We start from the raw sequence: 18,234 nt of genomic DNA, 5'->3' as shown, positions 1-18,234 counted from the left end.
TTTAAAGCATAGACAAGCACTAACCTCCTCAGCATATTTCACCTAAGTGATCTCTCTATATCAACGCCCACAATCAGTGCAAGGTGAAATTTAATACTAAAATCAACACGGTTTTGCTGAACAAAGTTGCCTCCTGTGGTGAAGGATTCTTTCTGTTGCGAAGGATTCTTCCAGGGAAAGTTACTATGTGGGCTACCTATCTGTTCACCATAAATACTCTTAAGTAGAGAATGAATCCGACTAGCAATACCATTCAAATTTCTCCTGATGGGACACTGTCCCTGTCCTCCCCCTCCTCAAGTGCACTCTGCCATTAAAAAGGTTAATATTTGGAGGTATGTCACACACCAGTGCCCTTAGGCACACAAGCCCCTGCCTTTGTACATTTTACAGCCAGTGTTGCTCACGGTTGCGTGTCTGCAGCAATATATTTAAAAGGAAAAGGAGCTGTTACACCAGTATCATCCAAAAAGTCTGTATTTTCCAAGAGAACTTTCACCAGTAACATCATCATGACAGACCACTCCATAAAAACTACCCAAACAAGTGACATTTTTATTGGCAAGTTCTGCTAATGGATTTCCTTTTCCACGCTTGTATCTCCTAATAGTTTGATTGAAAAAAAACAAAACAAAAATAACCATTTGGGTAACATTCCATTTGCAAACAATAAAATTATTTAACATTTAAAAATAAAACAAAGGATAACAATTTTAAATACAAATTCTAGGAAAACCCACCCTGGTTCCCCCAGGAGCTGTTCCTTGCCAGGCTGCCACCACCTCAGCTCCACTCTGAGTCAGGGGGCTGGGTGCTGAGGCGCTCTCGGTTGGAGCTCAATTAAAAGGACCGGGGCATGTGCTATTATTACCGTTCAAAGCCCTGTCGTTGTACATTCTTCACAGGAAAACATAAAACAGTTTGCAGTAAACCAACCAGTACTTCTTCCCTTATTCTAAAGCTAAGTCATACTGAAAGTTAGGGGGGAAAAAATGCGGCTTTAACATTCAGCTACTTTATCACACACACAGATTTCTACTATGAGCATATCCAGGTTGAAATACACATCTGATTTCTGTCATGAGGTTAATGCTTATGGGGTGTGAGATGCAATCTACTTCAAAATGATAAACACATCACTTCCTGATGAGCAAAGTATTATTTTTAGCCTTTTGGACCAATGCTTAGTTGCTAGGTTGTTTCTCCTGAATCATGCCAGGAAAGACAGTTTTCACCGCTATGACAAATAAAAAGATGACTGGTGGCAATCACACACCTTATCATCAGTTAGTAAGATGTTGTAGCTAGCACATTTGTTTGCATTCTGAAAAACCCTTAGTTCTTTTTTTAGGCCCCAGAGGCTTTGTACACCAGAAATTACACAAGTCAACCACAGAAGATTGTAAATTGGTATCCACAGAGATTTTGAGGTATTCCACAAGAAACCTGGCTCTGCACCTGAATGTTCCTCTCAAAAACAAAAAAAAAAAAGAACCCAAAGCCCTAGCTGGAGTGGAAATTTCATTTAAAAGACTCCTTTCATCCCCATGTTCTACCACATTTGATCAACAAGGACATACTTATTTTCCCAGGGGCACAAAAAGAGCCTTCTTCATCCTTTTCCTGGAATATTAATTTCAGTACTTCATTCCAAAATTTCCAGGTACACTCAGAAGAGATGAAAAGCAAGGTGTTATTTTCTAGCCAAACCAGAGAAACACATTCAGACACTGTTTTTGGTTTATCTAATTTGTGAAGGTGCTCTAAGAAAATACCGGTGATCCCCTTACGTTGAAAATAGCAGCGGTTTAGACTCTAACCTCCAGTCTGCAAGGAAGAGGCTAGGGAAAGACCTGGACCGGAAAGTCTGAAGACCAAGTTAAGAAGAAATGGTCTCCCGGGTCTGGATTTGGCTTGATAGAACTGTATCTATTGAGGCAGTCAGCATCGACAGAAGGTTGTTCCTGTCGAACAGGAGATGCTGCTTCATCAGGTGAGCAGGTTCCTAAGGGACTGGTCACCTGCCTTATTCACAAGCTTTTCTGTCAGGGCTGAAGGGGGAAGGACAGCTTTATTCTTCAGGTAACTGCTGTTCTCCTTTGAGTAGTACATTCAGAATAATTTCCAATAAACCAGAGCTGTAGTGCTAGTTGTGTATAATAAATTGCCTGCAACATCTTAATTGGTTATGTTATTTTTCATGAACAGTGGAAAACCTTAATAATGACCTTAGAAGGAAATAATTCACTACTTCTGTATTTGTAGAAAAACCATAGGCAGTAATATTTTCTAAAGTGCTTCTTTACTTATCAGTTACTTTTTTAAAAATTAGACTTGTATTTTTTAGCGGCATAGTTTTCTAGTAGTTCATGGACCAGTAGATAGTTTCTGATGTAAAAAACCCATTACATATTTTGTTTAAGCAAATGACACTTGCTTTGACAAATGCACCAAAGTGAGTGATCTAAGTGCAAAACCCACCATTTCTTAAAACATGGCCTTATGCTGGTTTATTAATGCAACTTTACATCCTTTAAAAAGTAGTTTACTTCAACTCCAAGAGCAGGGATTAAATAATACAAATAAAAGTTGAAAATTCAATGAAGCTATTGCCTATTTACCCTGAAATAAAATAGTCTTATGATTCCACTGGTGCAAAAATCCCTCCAAACACCTTTGTTTTATTGGCAAAGTCATTTAAGGTCACTTCTGCTTCCAAGACCGTCTTCTTCCATGGTTTCCACTGAAGGAGTTTTGCTTTGTAATGGCTTGTGGTTCCACAGTGATTTGTAAATGAAAAACCTACTATGAATAACTCTACTGTAGTCACTAAATTACAGATACTGTCATGAGAAAGTCCAAAACTTACAGTGCTTTTTTAAAAATTTTCAGCAAGACACAAGATTCCAGTCCAGTTAAAGTGTTTTCTTTGAATGCCATTTTAAATGGCAATAAGTGGCTGCTGTGCCTTCTGGATGGAGAACTTAACGCGATGCCCAATGTGCTTCTTACATGGTAAACGGACATTGTACTTCAAATGTACCCAAAGAACGGCTTAGAAGGGCTCCCGCAGGCACAGCCATTTGGATCAGCTACTCCTATGTATATAGTGCAGTAGGTTTGAATCTGCGTAGAGAGAACCACAGCTGGGTGGCACGTAGCAAATATTAGGGTTGTCTGTTCTCAGAAGGCATGACACAAAGCATCCTGGACAGCAAGAGACAGAAGCATCTGCAACGTTGTTCTGATTCTGTCAAGTAGTAGTTTCCACCGAAAGGTGGTGGTTATTGCTGAGACAGTAAAGCACTCCGGTTGGCTTTCATCTTCTCCAAGCGTTTTACTAGATGACCATTGCTGACTTCAAGCTCTTCAGTTTTATCCAATGCTGAACGAAGCTGAAAGAAGAAAGCAGAAAAAAAGCATGTAATTTTCACAGTGTTTTCCCTGTCCAAAGATAAAGCAAGATTTGTAGTTACCAACGCTAACTGATGATATTGCTGGAATTTCCTTACAAGATAAAGCAGTTGAAAATTCCTATTAGCAGAGTTAAAAGTAAACATTGTGTAACTGCTTTGAAGGCCACACACACATTTTCTAAGCACCGTGCCAAGAATCCAAGGTATTTACAGAATGTTGAACAAATGACTCAGAGTTTGCCTCAACTTCAGAGGCACGCCTGTCTCGCTGCCTGGCTTTTATGTTTCTGGTTCCCAGAACTACAGCCACAGGTGTGACGTTGGTGCCTTAGTTTTCTATAAAGCCCATCATGGTATGGGGGTAGGGACAGGGAGGTGGACCACACAGAGCAGTATCTATAGGCAGCAGAGCAAGAGGAGTATTTAGAAAAAGCAAAGAGCCACACTGAAAACAAAAACAACAAAACCCGACCAACAAAAAAACCCCTCAGGAGCCAGGTGTGAAAGCAGCTGACAAACATATTTAAACTGGTTGTAGCAGCTACTTGGAGAGAACATGAAGTTTGGTAAGACAAATAAGGTCAAAATGACAGACAGCTTGAAGATGCAGTGTTTTACAAGAGAGAAACACAGACAGTCTGTGGACGGACACACTACAGCAAACAGGCATGAACAGATTGACAGAGCAAGAAAAACAGCTCAGTAAGAACGATTCACATCCATTTAGCACTCAAGTTTAGACCCTGAAGCTTGAAAGTTTAGACTGTCATTCCCGGTAAGGTGTGGCACTGTGCTTAAATAATGAAGCGCCCAAATGAACTTTACAGCGGGATTTCCAGTTTTCTACTGCTGTAATTTCCGAGTCACATGTTCTAAAAAGACCAGTGATTTGTATTTACAAACCCAGAATTTATAACACCCAAAGTAATGAGCCTTCAGGTACAACAAAGGACAAGGACAGCAAAGTAGAAATAGGAGTTCTTCAGCTTAATGAATGTCAAACCACATGAACATTCACAGCTGCAAAGTAGTGTTTGAGCATTTGAAGGCTGCTTCTAGATTCAAGTTGTACAAGTACAACCTGAGTTTGCTCCAGAGAACCAACTCTCGTACAAAGCAAGGCACTGCAAGTCAGTTTAGGAAGGAATGGCGAAACGGCAGTGGGAGTTCATAGTCGTGACTGTTACTCCAGTTTGAGTGCTGAAAATTTGGTTAAACATTTAGAACGAATAACTAAAGCAATAAAAAAAGTAGACGTTTGTTCTTTGCTCTGCCAAGAAGGATAGTTCCTCCTCTAAAATGCACCAGACAGACAGGTCTCCCCCCATGCGGTGCAGGCTGATGGCTAGCCTGTGACAGTTTGCATTTAGAGTTACCTCTCTCTGTAGTTTGCGTTTCTCTGCTTTCAGTTCATCTTCTACTCTTTCAGCATTTTCAGCAGCAGTTTTGTATCGGGCTACCTGACCTTCCAATCGTATTACCTAAGAGAAAGGCAAATTTTTTAAATTAAAAGCTGTACCAAGAAGTGACTCTGAGGCTTTACTCTTCCACTAGTAGTTAAGCAATAACCAGAGAGATGCTCACTTTTCTTTAATAAAAGAAAGGCACATTCTGAGAAAAAAAAATATACCAAGGAAGCCTGGCCATGGTAACTTACTCCAGAGCTTTTATACATATCCATATTTAATATGCTTCCAGCAACAAAAAATACAGTCCATTGACTAAATTTATCTTGGCAGGAGTATGGCTGACATATTCTGGACAAGAGCAAAGAGTCGAAATTGAAGAGTCTTGTATAAAATCCATATATACTACATCACATAACAGAAGCCATTTAAAAATTGTCGATAGCTAGGCATAAGGAAGTATTCTGAAGAGTTCAGTAAGTGCTCTCAATATACCTTTGTCTTTGAACGTTTTTTCCTTCGGTAAAGATGAATAATATATTCACTCTTCCCCATACATAAATGAAAGCATTTTAGTCTTTATGACTTACGTGCAGTAGCCCTGATGCTCCAACACTCTTACTTCTTATTTTAAGGGAAAATCACAGTAATCATTATTTCATTTATCATATAATAAAATACGCTTTCTCTTTGCATTCTCACCATGCCTAAACAAACAGAACAAGCCAGAAACTTACATTCTGTTCCAATGCTGTTATCTCTTGCTCAGACTTTGCTAGTTTAAATTTGAGATCACTGATCTGTCTGTTGGCATCTCCTAAAAGAATTGCAGATTTATCAGAGATGTCAGAACAAGTATCAACAGTGTCTTCTAACAAGTCTATCATAAAATTTCCATGCTACAGGAATCTACTTGGGGCAGCAGTAGAGTAGCACGTGGTCTCTGCCAAAAAAGTGCCCAGCAGATGGGCGCTATTCCAGTCTTGCCTGATTCCCTTCTGACTGCTCTGAAAGCAGAATTAACCAAGAACTCACCCCAGCTCTCCTGGGGAACAGAAGGGAGATTTCCAATTGCAGTCTTGCTCAAACAAAGGATAATCACCCTCACCTCTGGTAGAGGTGCGTGGCTGGCTCCCAGCTTGAAGCTCCCTTACAACTGAAGGCTCATTTTTACTTAGAGCCATATGGTTATTGTACAGGTACATTTTCTCATTCACATACAGGACATAAAAGTTCTCTTAAAATCAAAATACAGCTCACTTTGGAGGTCAATCATGTGCATATCTGTCCCATTTTCCAGAACTTCATCTTCTGACTGTGTATTTTCCATCTTGCCATTCTTCTGCTTTTCTTCCAGCTGTCCCTTTAATTTTTTAACCTGAAGGACACAAAATAATTAGTTATTAAAATCAGAAAGGGAAAATTGTGGCTCAATACTCAAAATCACTCAAGTATTAGAAAACAAATTATATTTTTTTTAAACTTAAATTCCAAAAAAATCTTTTGTTCAAAGTAATTTCCTAGAAATTCTTTTGGCAAATGACTCATCATATTTTAAAGTACCAGTGCTTATACATAAATTCAGGACCAAATATTAACGAGTGGAAGAAGACTGTTTTACTAGAAAAGCCATAAATGTTCTGTAGGCACATTCATGTAAAACATTCTTAAAACCTCCAAACTGCGTTTGGTTGTGTGAGAAGTCTCAAGGCCAAGGATATAGTCCATAAATGAAAGCACAGAGCATCCTGCAGAGAAACAGATCAGCTAGTTTTTTGAATAAGCTTTATATCTACTATGGACTATCAAGGTACCAGCAATAATTACTTTAATTGCTATTTACCCATCTACTGTAATTCCTCCAGCATTTCTCTCCAAATGGCCCATTACCCACACACCCAGCAATCAGGAAGGCTTACTCTTGGAGATAAAATTTGCTTCTACAATTTCTGGACCATACTTGTTTTTCCCTTGGGCTTGGCCAATCCAAAGTATTCTTTTTCAGAAATAGTCCTGGAGAAGGAGTTTTAGGTGACTAAGGACACTGAACGTGACTGGTTAGCAATGTGGAACAGGCACACTGGGTTCGTATCTTTCTTCCCTTGTATCCTGAGTTAATGCGCAGGTGAAATGTTTCAGAGGAATAAAGTGGCAAGCAATGCAGTAAGTCCTCAGCAAGAGCAACCCTCCACGCATTGTGAAAGGCAATGGTACTGCTGTTCTGTACCTTACGTTGGGGCTGTTTTGATTTTCTTAGTCTATACTACTCGTATCATAGATTTAGCAAACACACAGCATTTCAGTTTTCCTGTGATTACCTGGTCTAGTAAGGATTCTCGTTCATCAATGAGTTTTTTCAGTCTGTCTGAAAGAGAAAACTGAAAGTTCAGTGCTGATTTGATCGAGCCGCACATTTCAGAGTGCATCTGATATAAGACCAAACCATTAAGGTTAGTGAAACTGATGATGAAGGTAGTTATGCACGTACCACAGGAAATGAGGCCACAGACAGGGCTGGGAAGGGGCTGCAGCCAGGGAAGGTTATGTCATTCTCACAGAACATGCTTGTCACGGCAGCAGCAGCACCCAGCTGCATGCAAAGAGGCTAATCTTCTACGTTAGGCTAGCATGCAAGAACTCTAGAGTCAAACACAACTGCAACACAAAATCTCACAAATTTTTACAGTTTAACATAATGAAAATACTGTAAACACCTATAATCATAGCTAAGCACATTCTCAGCACTTTAAATCTTCACTTCTTTTACTGAACAGCATGGCAATGACATTTTGTGTTATCTCCAGTATTATGACCAGAAAAACATTTGCCCATTAAATTATTTTTGTTTCAAACACAGCAGTCTGGTAAAACATTCTTTTCTCTTTAATCCTTCATAGTCAGTTCTCCTGGTCAAACATCAAGCAGGTGATGGGCAATCCAGACCAATTGTTGTGCTACACTTGAACTTGGAAGTGTACAGATCAGCACATAGATATATGTGACATTCATTAATAAAGTGCACACTACAGAATGAGACAACTGGAAAAAAGAACTAGAAAGTAAGTAAACAAATCACTTGGGTTTTTTCTTCTCTATTAAGGGGTGCAAAATGTGAAAGCATTTTAGCAGGTACTCACAATTTTTCTTATCACTAAAATTACTTTACCTCATTAATTAACAACCTTAGTTTGTTCAGGTACACCTCAACAGAAGTACACTGGAACACAGCATTCAAATATACTTATCAGAAGAGGATATATTGACCTCAGACAGGTCTTACTCCACAAGTTTGATGTGTATGTTTATTGCAGGTTTATTTAGCTTGCCTCCCTTGCCAGCAAGCAGTCACCTGGGCAGAACTCAGGGTGTTCAGAGCTCAACTCCACATCTAAGGTCTGGCCTGTTAATTAAATGGTTAAAATCCAAAGATCACTCAAGAAAAAGGTCTTTTTGTAAACTTAAGGAAAGCAATTGACAAATTACAGATAAAAGGCTGGTGGGCTTTTACCAGGTAAATTCTCTTGATAGACTTCAGTATTTTTTAAAAGCTTTAAAAATAACTAGTCCTCATTTGTTTTTAAATCCTGAACAGGCCAAAGTCTTGTGGTTCCCCCTTTTTTCTTGTTAACACACACAGTAAAGGTCTGTATTGAATCAAATCACGGGGAAAACTGAAGTTTTCAAATTAAAGTCCCTCTATATGGCAGACATGTACAGTCCATTAGCTAGTAATAATGTGGTATGTCACTCCCCTCCTGGGTATACAAGTTCCCATATACCAGCAGTCATTCTAGAACATGGACTAAAACCTTTACTGTGGCTCCTGATCCAATACCCAAATACAGATCTTAAAGTGACATCCCAGTTCAGCAGTTCTATGCATTCATTTTGAACTTCCTCAAGTCCTATCCTTTTTTTTTTTTAGCCATTTGTAACACACCCAACATGGTTACACCTGAGCATTGATACGGAAAAACAAAATAAACAAAAGCAAACAAACCACATTTTTGTAAACTATCAAGAGTAACAAAAATTTACAAGTATAAACCCCTTCAAATTAATAAAACAATTTCACATATCTGTATGGGAAGGAAAGGAAGCTTAAGACACACATTCTGTAAAAGATTAAAGATAGGGAAGAAAAATAAAGGTCAATGAAGAAGGCAAGGAGAGCAAACTGTAGAAGAAAGGTCAGAGATATTCAGACTTGGAGATAGGGTTGGGAGTCACAGGTCAGCAGAGATCAAGAAATTAAGTTCTAAGGATTGGAAAGAGAATGAGGACTGATGCAGAAGGAAACCTCCAGGCCACTACAAAATTAGCCCAAACTTATTGACTCTAAAGGGGCCAGATAATCCACCTTAACCTTGAAAGTAACTTAAGTCATGCACACGGCTAAGTAACTTTCACTAACACAACCACTGCTGTGGGGTGAAATATGCCTGCTTGAAGAAAAGACACCTCCTCCAGTTTCTAGTAAGGAAGCACATCAGCTTCCCCCAACCCCTTTCTCTGTAAAATGGATGTTAGCATTTTGGGATGAACCTTCAAATCTGATCTTGCCATCAGTTCTCTCTTCCCTCATTATGGACATTGTGCACCCCACTGGGAGAGATGACATGCTGGCAGCAGGATTTACATGACCACAGAAGAAATCAGTTTGCTAAAATTGCCATTCTTCTGCACGTACAGATGAAGGTCTTTTAAGTTTCACTTATTTTAAAACCCCACACTAACAAAGAAAACTTACTTTAGCTTTAATAGATATCTGCAGAGTCACCTTAATTTTGCATTTAGGAGACATTTTTCCAACAAATAAGGATCTGAGGACCTTGAGAACAGGTGAGCAGAAAAGAGCAATCTACTGAATTAGGACACAAAGCAGCTAATTAAAATTCTCATCTGTAACAGTCATTATCCTTATTTCACATACAAAGATACTACAATGAATAATTAGAGTGTGACATTCATCTCACTTGAATTTAACTTTGGTAACACAATTCCCAGGCTATTCACGGCACCACATCATGGCTTTCATAAGCAAAGGAGCTTAACAGAGGGCTGATGTGATGAGCTGGGCCCTGGAAAGGCCTGGGAGAGCGCAGGACACAAAGCAGGGGCAGGGTGGGGGGTGGGGGGGGGGGTGGGGGGTGGTTACCAGTGTCTTCTGCTATTGTACAGGCCTGTTTGTAAGTCAAATGACTATTCTCACTACCTTGGTATTGCAGTTGACTCAAGGTATTGCTAACTAGGGTGCTGCTTCAGTGGCACAGTTGACCTAACATCCCCTAATCAGTCACAGACCCTTGATGTCTCTTCCTACTTGGAGGGGAGCATGGGGTGGGAAGCAGCTGCTTTTAACCTGAACGATTTGCATGATGTGTGGCCGGGCAAGGAATTAATCCTGATGCAAATGAAAGGGGTAAACTGTACTTGGAGGGTGGGAAGACATCCCATGAAATCACACCAGCAGCCCCAAGCAGCTATTCAGAACAGCCTGCAAGAATCCAACTATCAGATCAATAGCAGGTTGGATAATACTCTTTCTCCAGATCTGCCAATTTATTTTGGATCATGAGAAAACAACAACAAAAAATATTGAGAAACGCCTTCCTCTGTTTCTCAGAAGAGGAACACTGCTGGGCATAGGCTGTTGGGACAGTGAGTAAGCATAGGATTTAGAAGACCCCAACCAGCTTGCAATACTGATTTTGAGGGGGACAGGAGGACTGTTCTTTTCCATAATAAAGGAAATATTGACCAAGGCCTTTCACTATTACTTGCTGAACAAAGAAAAAAACCCCAACATTTCTTCAGCTACTGCTTTTGAAAGCATTTCAGGCTAGCTCTGAACTTGCAGTAACGCACAAACCTGGGCTACAGGCTACGTGTACTCACCAGGTATTGAACAGAAAACGCAGTGAGCATTTGGAGCTATGGAACTATTCTGAAAGACAGAAGTCATACCCTGAGCATGGTGCTCACTGCAGCACACATCAGCAGACTGTCCCTGCTTAAAACAAAATGGGTAACATAATAGCACCAAATATAAAACTTGATTTTAATTCACGTCATGATTTTCTGGTTTCATGTTAGACCATGAAAAGACTGACTTTGATATTTTGCTGTCTTTGAAAGTCAAAACCAGCAAAGAAAGGGACAAGCTAGATCTTTTCTTGGATCTGTTAGATATTGCAGAGAAAATGCCAGAAACTGTTTTCAATTGTATAACTTTACAAAAGATATATTTTGTAGGTAATTCCTCCTGAGACACTGCCTCCTCTCCCTCTCCAATGGCACAGATTTCACTCAATGCTAGCTGGCATATAATATTTAAATTACTAAATTTTGAATATAACATCTAGCAGTTCCCTTTATCTTCAAGATGATTTATCTGGGAGACCTTCCCCTCTTCCTCAGTGTGCATATAGTCAAGCAAAAAACAAAGAGGTAAATAATACCATGACCACCTTCTCCACGGTACTTGCCCAATTCCAGAAGTCAGGGACCAGCTGCCGACAGAGGTACCAAGCAGCTAACGTTCAAGGATGAATTTCTAGTACAGCAGCTATTCTGCATTGCCTGTTCACGTTCTTGCTTCTACCCGAGTTTCACTGAGAAGTTGGCCAGTTACTGTGGGATAAAAGCTGGTACATGGACAGTTAAGACCAGAGTTGTTTCTCCTTCTGTGACTTGGCTTTAAAAAGAACCTCTCTCAGAGATGCCTTGTTTTCTGAAGTGGAAAAACTAGTTAAAATCAGCTCACCATTAATTCCCTCAACCACCCAGAAGCATTTCTATTAGAAAAAAACTCATATGAAAAATACAGGAAATGCTGGCATGTGCCTAATTTGACTCAGTTACTTATAGATCCATCCACAAGTATAGGTGAAGCCTGGTAAGCAAGGTTAATTACATATTTAAGTGTATTTAAAAATTCAATATAAATACATTTAAAATACTTTCAACATTAAACCATGTATTACTGTTGCGAGTATAGCAGAAACAAACCTTTAAACAAACGCTGTGACATAGTAACAAGAGATGCTTTTAAGATCTATGACTTTTTAGATTAGCATTTAGTGTAAACCCTTAAGAACAACTGCTAATACTTACAGAAAGCATACTGGAACTGTTGTAAGTTGGAGAGAAGCCATATGAAAAGTTACAGGTTTATAGTCCTGTTATAGGTTTACAGTTAAGGGTGCCATCATATACGAAAGGTCCTCAAACACCAAGGCTGCCCATTCCTAAGAAGACAGCTCTTCTAGCTATGTAGCACAACACAATAAATTTAACAAAGCTGCAAAAGATGTTTTTGAAATTATATAATTTAAATAAATATTTATGCAGTTTTATAAACAGTGCTCTGGACAGGCAATTTAAAGTATAAAATATGTTTATTTCAATTATATACAGCTCAGTACATTTTGATATACATCTTGAAATTTTGCAGGCTGTACTCCATCAACTTTGTAACATGAACACAAACACAGCCTTCCATAGCCCCCCCCCAACTCCTCAATTTGCATTCCCTTGGGACGTTCATCGCTTAAAACAACTTTAAATGAATTTTTAAGTATGCAAAACACTCTTCCTCCCAAGCACTAGCAAAGACGCAAGAAGAAATATACCAGTGGAGTCAAAGTGTTTAATCTATGCCAGCAATTCAAAGCAATCCAGCTTTTCAAAAAGGCACAGGGGCTAGTACACAGAACAACAATCGTCTTTGGCCTGATAGCCAACAAGAATTAAGATATGCAAAATTATCTTCTTTCCAGAAAGGAAGGGGTTAGGAATTTTTCAGAGATAAAAACATTCTTTCAGAATTTGCAAAAAATATAATGCAGTAAGGAAATGCAATTTTAAACAAAAATCTTCTTGGAAAAACAGATACTTTATATATTCATAGCTAGACAGTACTTGATAGCAAACCTAAGCACACATTACAGTGTGTATTGACACTTTCTTCGGAAAAAATAAAAAACCCATGTGAGACATGGTGTAAAAGGCCTATTGTGGTGCAAAGTGCCTAGATGAAGTAAACATGTATATATTTATTCCTTTCAGCAAACTAAGACCTCTATGTTGCACTTTCTTCAAACTGTATATTGTTCTTCCAAAGTGTTTAGACTAAGCTGATTCACAGTGATCTAACTATATTTTGGAATAGGACCATATCAGAAATACACACAAAGTGGAATGAGAGTATCTTTTTTTTTCCATAGTAAAAAAAAAAAAAAAAAGTTCCTAGGCTTTAATCATTCAAAAAGAAGTTTCAACATCAGATCAGTGTTGCTGATATACCGAGCTCCTTCATGAAGTGTTAATGTACTTGCTGTAGATCTAATGTGTGTAGGCACACATAAGTATGCGCATAAGTTCACAAAGGTCCAATGCACATAAGTACATTCAAGACATCTATCATCTAGGCTAGGAAAAAAAGGATTTCCTGTAGAAATTCCTCAGTAGCAGTTATTCACACTAAAAGTACTTTAATTGCAAGATAGTCTGAATAGTTGATTTGTGACGCTCGCTCTTTTGGTGATAAACTTTTAACCTGAGACACAGCAAAATCAAACCCACGCATGATTTCCTGTGGCTAGGTACGTCAGTGAGTAACTTAATACTTGCATCATTACCAGTTACATAACATTGTATTATGATGAGAGTTACCTATAAAGAAAAAAACTTTAAGAGGATTCCTAAGGTCTGATGTATTGTGCAAAGTGCATGTTTCTGTACTGGGACTGATCAAATGGCATGTAACTCATGTAGCCTTGAGATTTTGAACTTATGATATTATACAGTCATCTCTGGGTTTACCCCTACCCCTTCTGCCACCCTGCAAATCCTCCTTGCTTTCATCCCTGTTATTGCCAGCACTTTCCAAATCCTGTTCCAAAACATTTTCATCTGCTATTTTTTCCACTTTGTTAGAATCTGATGATTTGATTTCATCTTCTATCACATCAGTCTTCTCATCAGTTTTCCATGATGCTTCCCCTTGCAAGCACCCTGTTTCTTCAGGCTCATCTCCTTTTTTATGCTGCAAGCTGTCATCTTCAGTCAAGGCATCTTCAGTTTCTATTTTGTCTGTTCTTTCTCCAGCTTCATCTGTTTGGGCAGTTTTTCCAACAGCACCATTTACTCCACCACCCTCTTCTTTCTGTGTATCAGCTTTCTCTCCATCACATTTTTCATCAGTTTCTAGTATCTGTTTTGACTCTTCATCAAAATCAAATGCATCACCATCATCTTCCAGTCTTTCCTCTACTTGAGCCTCCAATTTAACTTGTTCACTAACATCTTCATCCTGCTCAGCTTTCTGTGCCAGGGAATTATCTGCACTTTCCTCAGAAGCAAATCCACCACCATGGTGGTCCACAAGCTCTAACTCTTGCTCATTTTCTTTCAGTGCTTCTTTATCAACTTTGTTTTCAGTAGTTACACTAACATCTACAGTTGACTCCTCTTTAGATTCACCTTCCTCTTGTTCAACTACATTCTGCACTTCACCTTCTAAAGGAATATTTTTCTCTCCCACTGTATCACCCGTTGTTTCTTCACTACAATGAATTGTTTGAACTTCTGCCCTTGGTTTTGAATCTTCTACCCATTCTATCCTACTTTCCTTTCCTTTCCCAGACTCATCCCCTGTTTCCAATTCTGACTCCTTAATTTCATCATCTAAAAGACTTGGGTCTAAACTGGTTTCCTGAGTCGTCACCTCTTTCACAATGTCTGTGTCTGGCTCTGCCTGATGCAGCATGCTTCCTTTTACCTCACTAATACCACCTACAGCCTCCACAGATGCCTTATCTTGCTCACCTGTTTCTGCAGAATCTGAACACATTTCCAACTCTTCTATTAGTTCTTCCTGCTGTCCGTCCTTCTCAGCCATAGCATTTTCAAGGTCAGTTTTATCTAGCTTATTTTGTCCCTCTGATGATGCTGAAGGACTGTCCTCTGAAGAAAATGGTTGGATGCATGCCTGATCTCCTCCACCTTTGTTTTCACTTGTATCTGCTGGGACACCGCTTTCACATGACTCCTTCCCCTCCAAACCCACAGATTCCATTTCCCCCATCTGACCCTGAACTGCAATCCCAACCTCATTTTCTTCTTCACCTCTATCACCTCCCGTTTTATCAATTCTTCCCTCAAGGCAGTCTTTGCTTTCAAAAAACTTTTCCTGCAAGACATTTGTAACCTTGTTTTCAGCACTTTCTTCTGAGTGCTGGAGTCCCTTGGTGTGACTCTCCAAGTTTACCTCTTCATTAAGTGAGCCTGCTACTGGAACCTCTGGTAGCCCTGCCTGGTTAGAAACCAACTCACAGCTCTCACTTGTAATGGTGGCTTCCTGATCTATTTCATTACCATTCAGGGCATGGCTAGTTTTAAGATCCTCTCGTTCTTCCCATTTGAGTGCAGCTTTTTCCAGTTCATGCTCTGTACCTAAGTCACTAGGCATTTCCTGAGGAGTCTCAAAAATCTGATGACCTTGCAGAGAGCCCACCTCCAAGTTCTGATTTGTCCTGGCATTTAAGTCATGGTGTTCAGCCTCCATACTAGCAGGCTGCTGGACTGCTGTGCCTGCAGACTCTGTCACCTTTCTTAAATCATCTGGATCACCATCATCATTTGAAGAAGTGCTCCCTGATACACGTTCTGTAAGGCTTTGAATCTGTTCTGTAAACCTACTATCTGGTAACATCACTGTTGACAGGGCATCACGTTCTTCAACCATTTTTTCTGCCTTTGCATTTTCATCAGCATGCAATGTCTGTACTTCCTGCTCCTCAGACTCCTCTTTGTGTTCCTCACGCTCAGTATTCTGCAAGATTTCTCTTTTCCCCATATCCTTCAAAAACTCATTTTTCATGTCCACTTCATTGGCTTTGCCTAAAAGACCATTGAGAAAGTTGAAGGGACCACACTATAGCACTTACCTCCCCACTTAAAACCCAGAAGAGAATGAATCAAAGAACAGGTTAATAGAAGATCAGCTTTTGCCAATTATGTGAGGCAAAGCAGCAATTGAATTAGTAAGGGTTTGGGGTTTTTGATCAGTGAAATTCACCACCACCCTCTCAAAGCAAGAAGTCTCTGGTGCTGCCTTGTGTTTTATTAAAGTAGAAGATTTATGCTCTTGGCTGTGTGAATTACAGCTTTTGTAGATGAGAACAACTGTTTCAAGCAGTGTGATTTAACAGAAATACTTGCAGATGTAACACTAACAGTAAAGATTATTTTTTCCTTGGCAATATTCTCTACAACTTTAACCCTAACACCACTCTATGCATGCAAGAGTGTGTGTCTGATGCCATTATAATGAAGTAATCAAGGATTATTCAGTAATATTTTACCCCTAAGTATCATAAACAGGCATCATCAGTGTATATGACAGATGTAAAATCTGATTGGCAAGCAAATGGTTCAGCTGTTTAACATTACCAACACAGATCAAAGCTCAGGTACTTAGTGCCCCTTACAGCCACTTCATCCACCCAAAGGGATGGGGACTTCTGTGGTTTGGGGTTTTTTTGTAACAGTTTTTCTTCAACTTGTATTTGGAAGCAACAGGTATTAGAACAACAGTGTTTGTGGTTTCAGCAGTTAGCTTTTGCTTCTATGTTGTACCTAATTAAAAAAAAAAAAAAGAAACAAAAAAAACCCCAAACAAAAAAACCCAAACCCAGAATAAGGAGAGACAGAAATTACACTTAAAAATACACCCTTACCTTGTTTTTCATGTTCCAGATTGTTTCCACACAAAAACTCAGTGAGGAAAAAGCAGCCAAGAGCTAAAAGCAAGATAACTTGCACTTGCAACAGTTGGCTGCCTGTTGCTATTCATTAGTATGTTCATTTAGAACAAAAACAGGAGGGGAAAAAAAAAAAATCTATTATCTCCTTTCCTTCCACTAGTATCAAAGTTCTCTGAGTGGCCATTCATCACAAGTGCCTAAGAACAATGTTTTTGCCAACCAGATTTCTCAATCCTAACACTACCCATCTCAGAGTCATATTCTTTGAATTTAACAGTGTTAATCCTATCATAACAAGTAAAAATGTCAAAGTGTTAATATTAAACTGCTCAATAGTACTAGATACCAAGAACAATGAATTCATACATTAGTGTGTTTTAACAGTGCCCAGCACTGTTTTCAGCAGGCGCTTACAGTTCTCAGGTATATAAATGAACCAACATATGAGTTCTTTACAGGAAACTAAAATGCTTTTTTTCTGATTCTTTAGGATATGTGCTGAAAAATATTGAACAACAGTAGGATTATTCTGGGACAATTTTCAAATTCAAGGTTTAAATAGTAATCTGAATGATTGCTACTTATCTGTAATGTAATATTTGTATTCTCGTCCTTTGTTGCCTTGAATGGGAAATGAAGTCTGCCTTTGCAGGAAACTGCACAACATACTTGAAGTGATAATAAATATTAAGCAGAAAAATGCATAGGAAGTGATTTGACAAGTAGCATGCTGCGTGATGTGTTAATTGTCCCACTAACAAAGGCCCAAACTCCAAGCAAAGATGAATGAAGGGACAGACAGACAGAAAGATGTGAAAGGATATATATACAGCACTTACCTAGCGTCCCATCCCCTCCTGCCTTTAATGCCAGAGTTGTGCCTGGAACAGTTTTGGAAGAATCCAAGTGTCCTTCATTATCAAGAATGTCTGATGTCTCCCCATTGGTGGCTATGTCAGAGTCTGGGATTATGCCATGTTTCTGTGGGGAAGCAAAAGCAATGCTTTAGAGCCCGCTGCTCAGAAAGGGGAAGATTGCTCAAGTGTTCTTGTCCTTGATATCTCAATAAACAATTGCTTCAATCGTTCCATTAACATGTCTGGAAGTCAGAAAAGAGCACAGAATATTACAGTTCTCAGTTTAGCCATTATGATAGAAAGCATATGATCCCAGCTTTTTTTTTTTTTTTAAAAAACATAAATCTGCTGCGTAAAATGTTCCTCAGAGAAGCATATCCTACAAAAGCAACTACTTAATACTACAGTCTATACTAAGAGCTTACAGTCAATATTAGGGGGAAGGACTTTATGCAGAAAATTCCTGAAATGGCAACTTTCAGGCAACATGAAAATAAGAGTTCTTGCTACTGAGCTAGATTCAAATTTTCTGTAAAAATGTACAGGAGGAAAAGGTCAGCAGTCGAATATAAGTGTCTTTTATTCCTCTTGCATACCTTCAGTTGCTCCTTCAGCACAACCACTTCATCTCTAAGGTCATCCCGCTCACTCCTTATGGAATCAAAGAAATCTTTCTGCCTCTCTAATGCCTGAGTTCCCAACACAGACAGAGGGCGAGAAGATGTGAAGAAAGGAAGGGAGACAAGTAAAGAACATGAAAAGCAAGTGTAAACAAGAATGAGTA

General features: G+C 39.1%; 1 protein-coding gene across 39 annotated transcripts in view; it reads right to left on the bottom strand.

Annotated features, from left to right (window-relative positions):
- Positions 1 to 459: 459 nt before the first annotated feature.
- LRRFIP1 (LRR binding FLII interacting protein 1) overlaps positions 460 to 18,234 on the bottom strand; it is a 119,935-nt gene continuing 102,160 nt past the window's right edge. For 31 of the 39 annotated variants that reach the window (XM_052793714.1, XM_052793724.1, XM_052793722.1 and 28 more), the window contains 3 exons: positions 18,047 to 18,139; positions 17,433 to 17,574; positions 12,204 to 15,727 (listed from right to left, as the gene is read on the bottom strand). In XM_052793714.1, the coding sequence (XP_052649674.1) occupies positions 13,617 to 15,727; positions 17,433 to 17,574; positions 18,047 to 18,139 (2,346 nt within the window). In that variant the 3' untranslated portion in view covers positions 12,204 to 13,616. Of the gene's footprint in view, positions 3,396 to 4,792; positions 4,898 to 5,559; positions 5,640 to 6,082; positions 6,201 to 7,140; positions 7,188 to 12,203; positions 15,728 to 17,432; positions 17,575 to 18,046; positions 18,140 to 18,234 lie in introns of those variants that run through there. The other 8 variants (XM_052793734.1, XM_052793749.1, XM_052793750.1 and 5 more) reach the window with 3 other exon arrangements.

Source organism: Harpia harpyja, chromosome 7, assembly GCF_026419915.1.
Source record: "Harpia harpyja isolate bHarHar1 chromosome 7, bHarHar1 primary haplotype, whole genome shotgun sequence".
Lineage (NCBI taxonomy): Eukaryota > Metazoa > Chordata > Aves > Accipitriformes > Accipitridae > Harpia > Harpia harpyja.
This window is presented reverse-complemented; position numbering and strand designations above follow the sequence as displayed.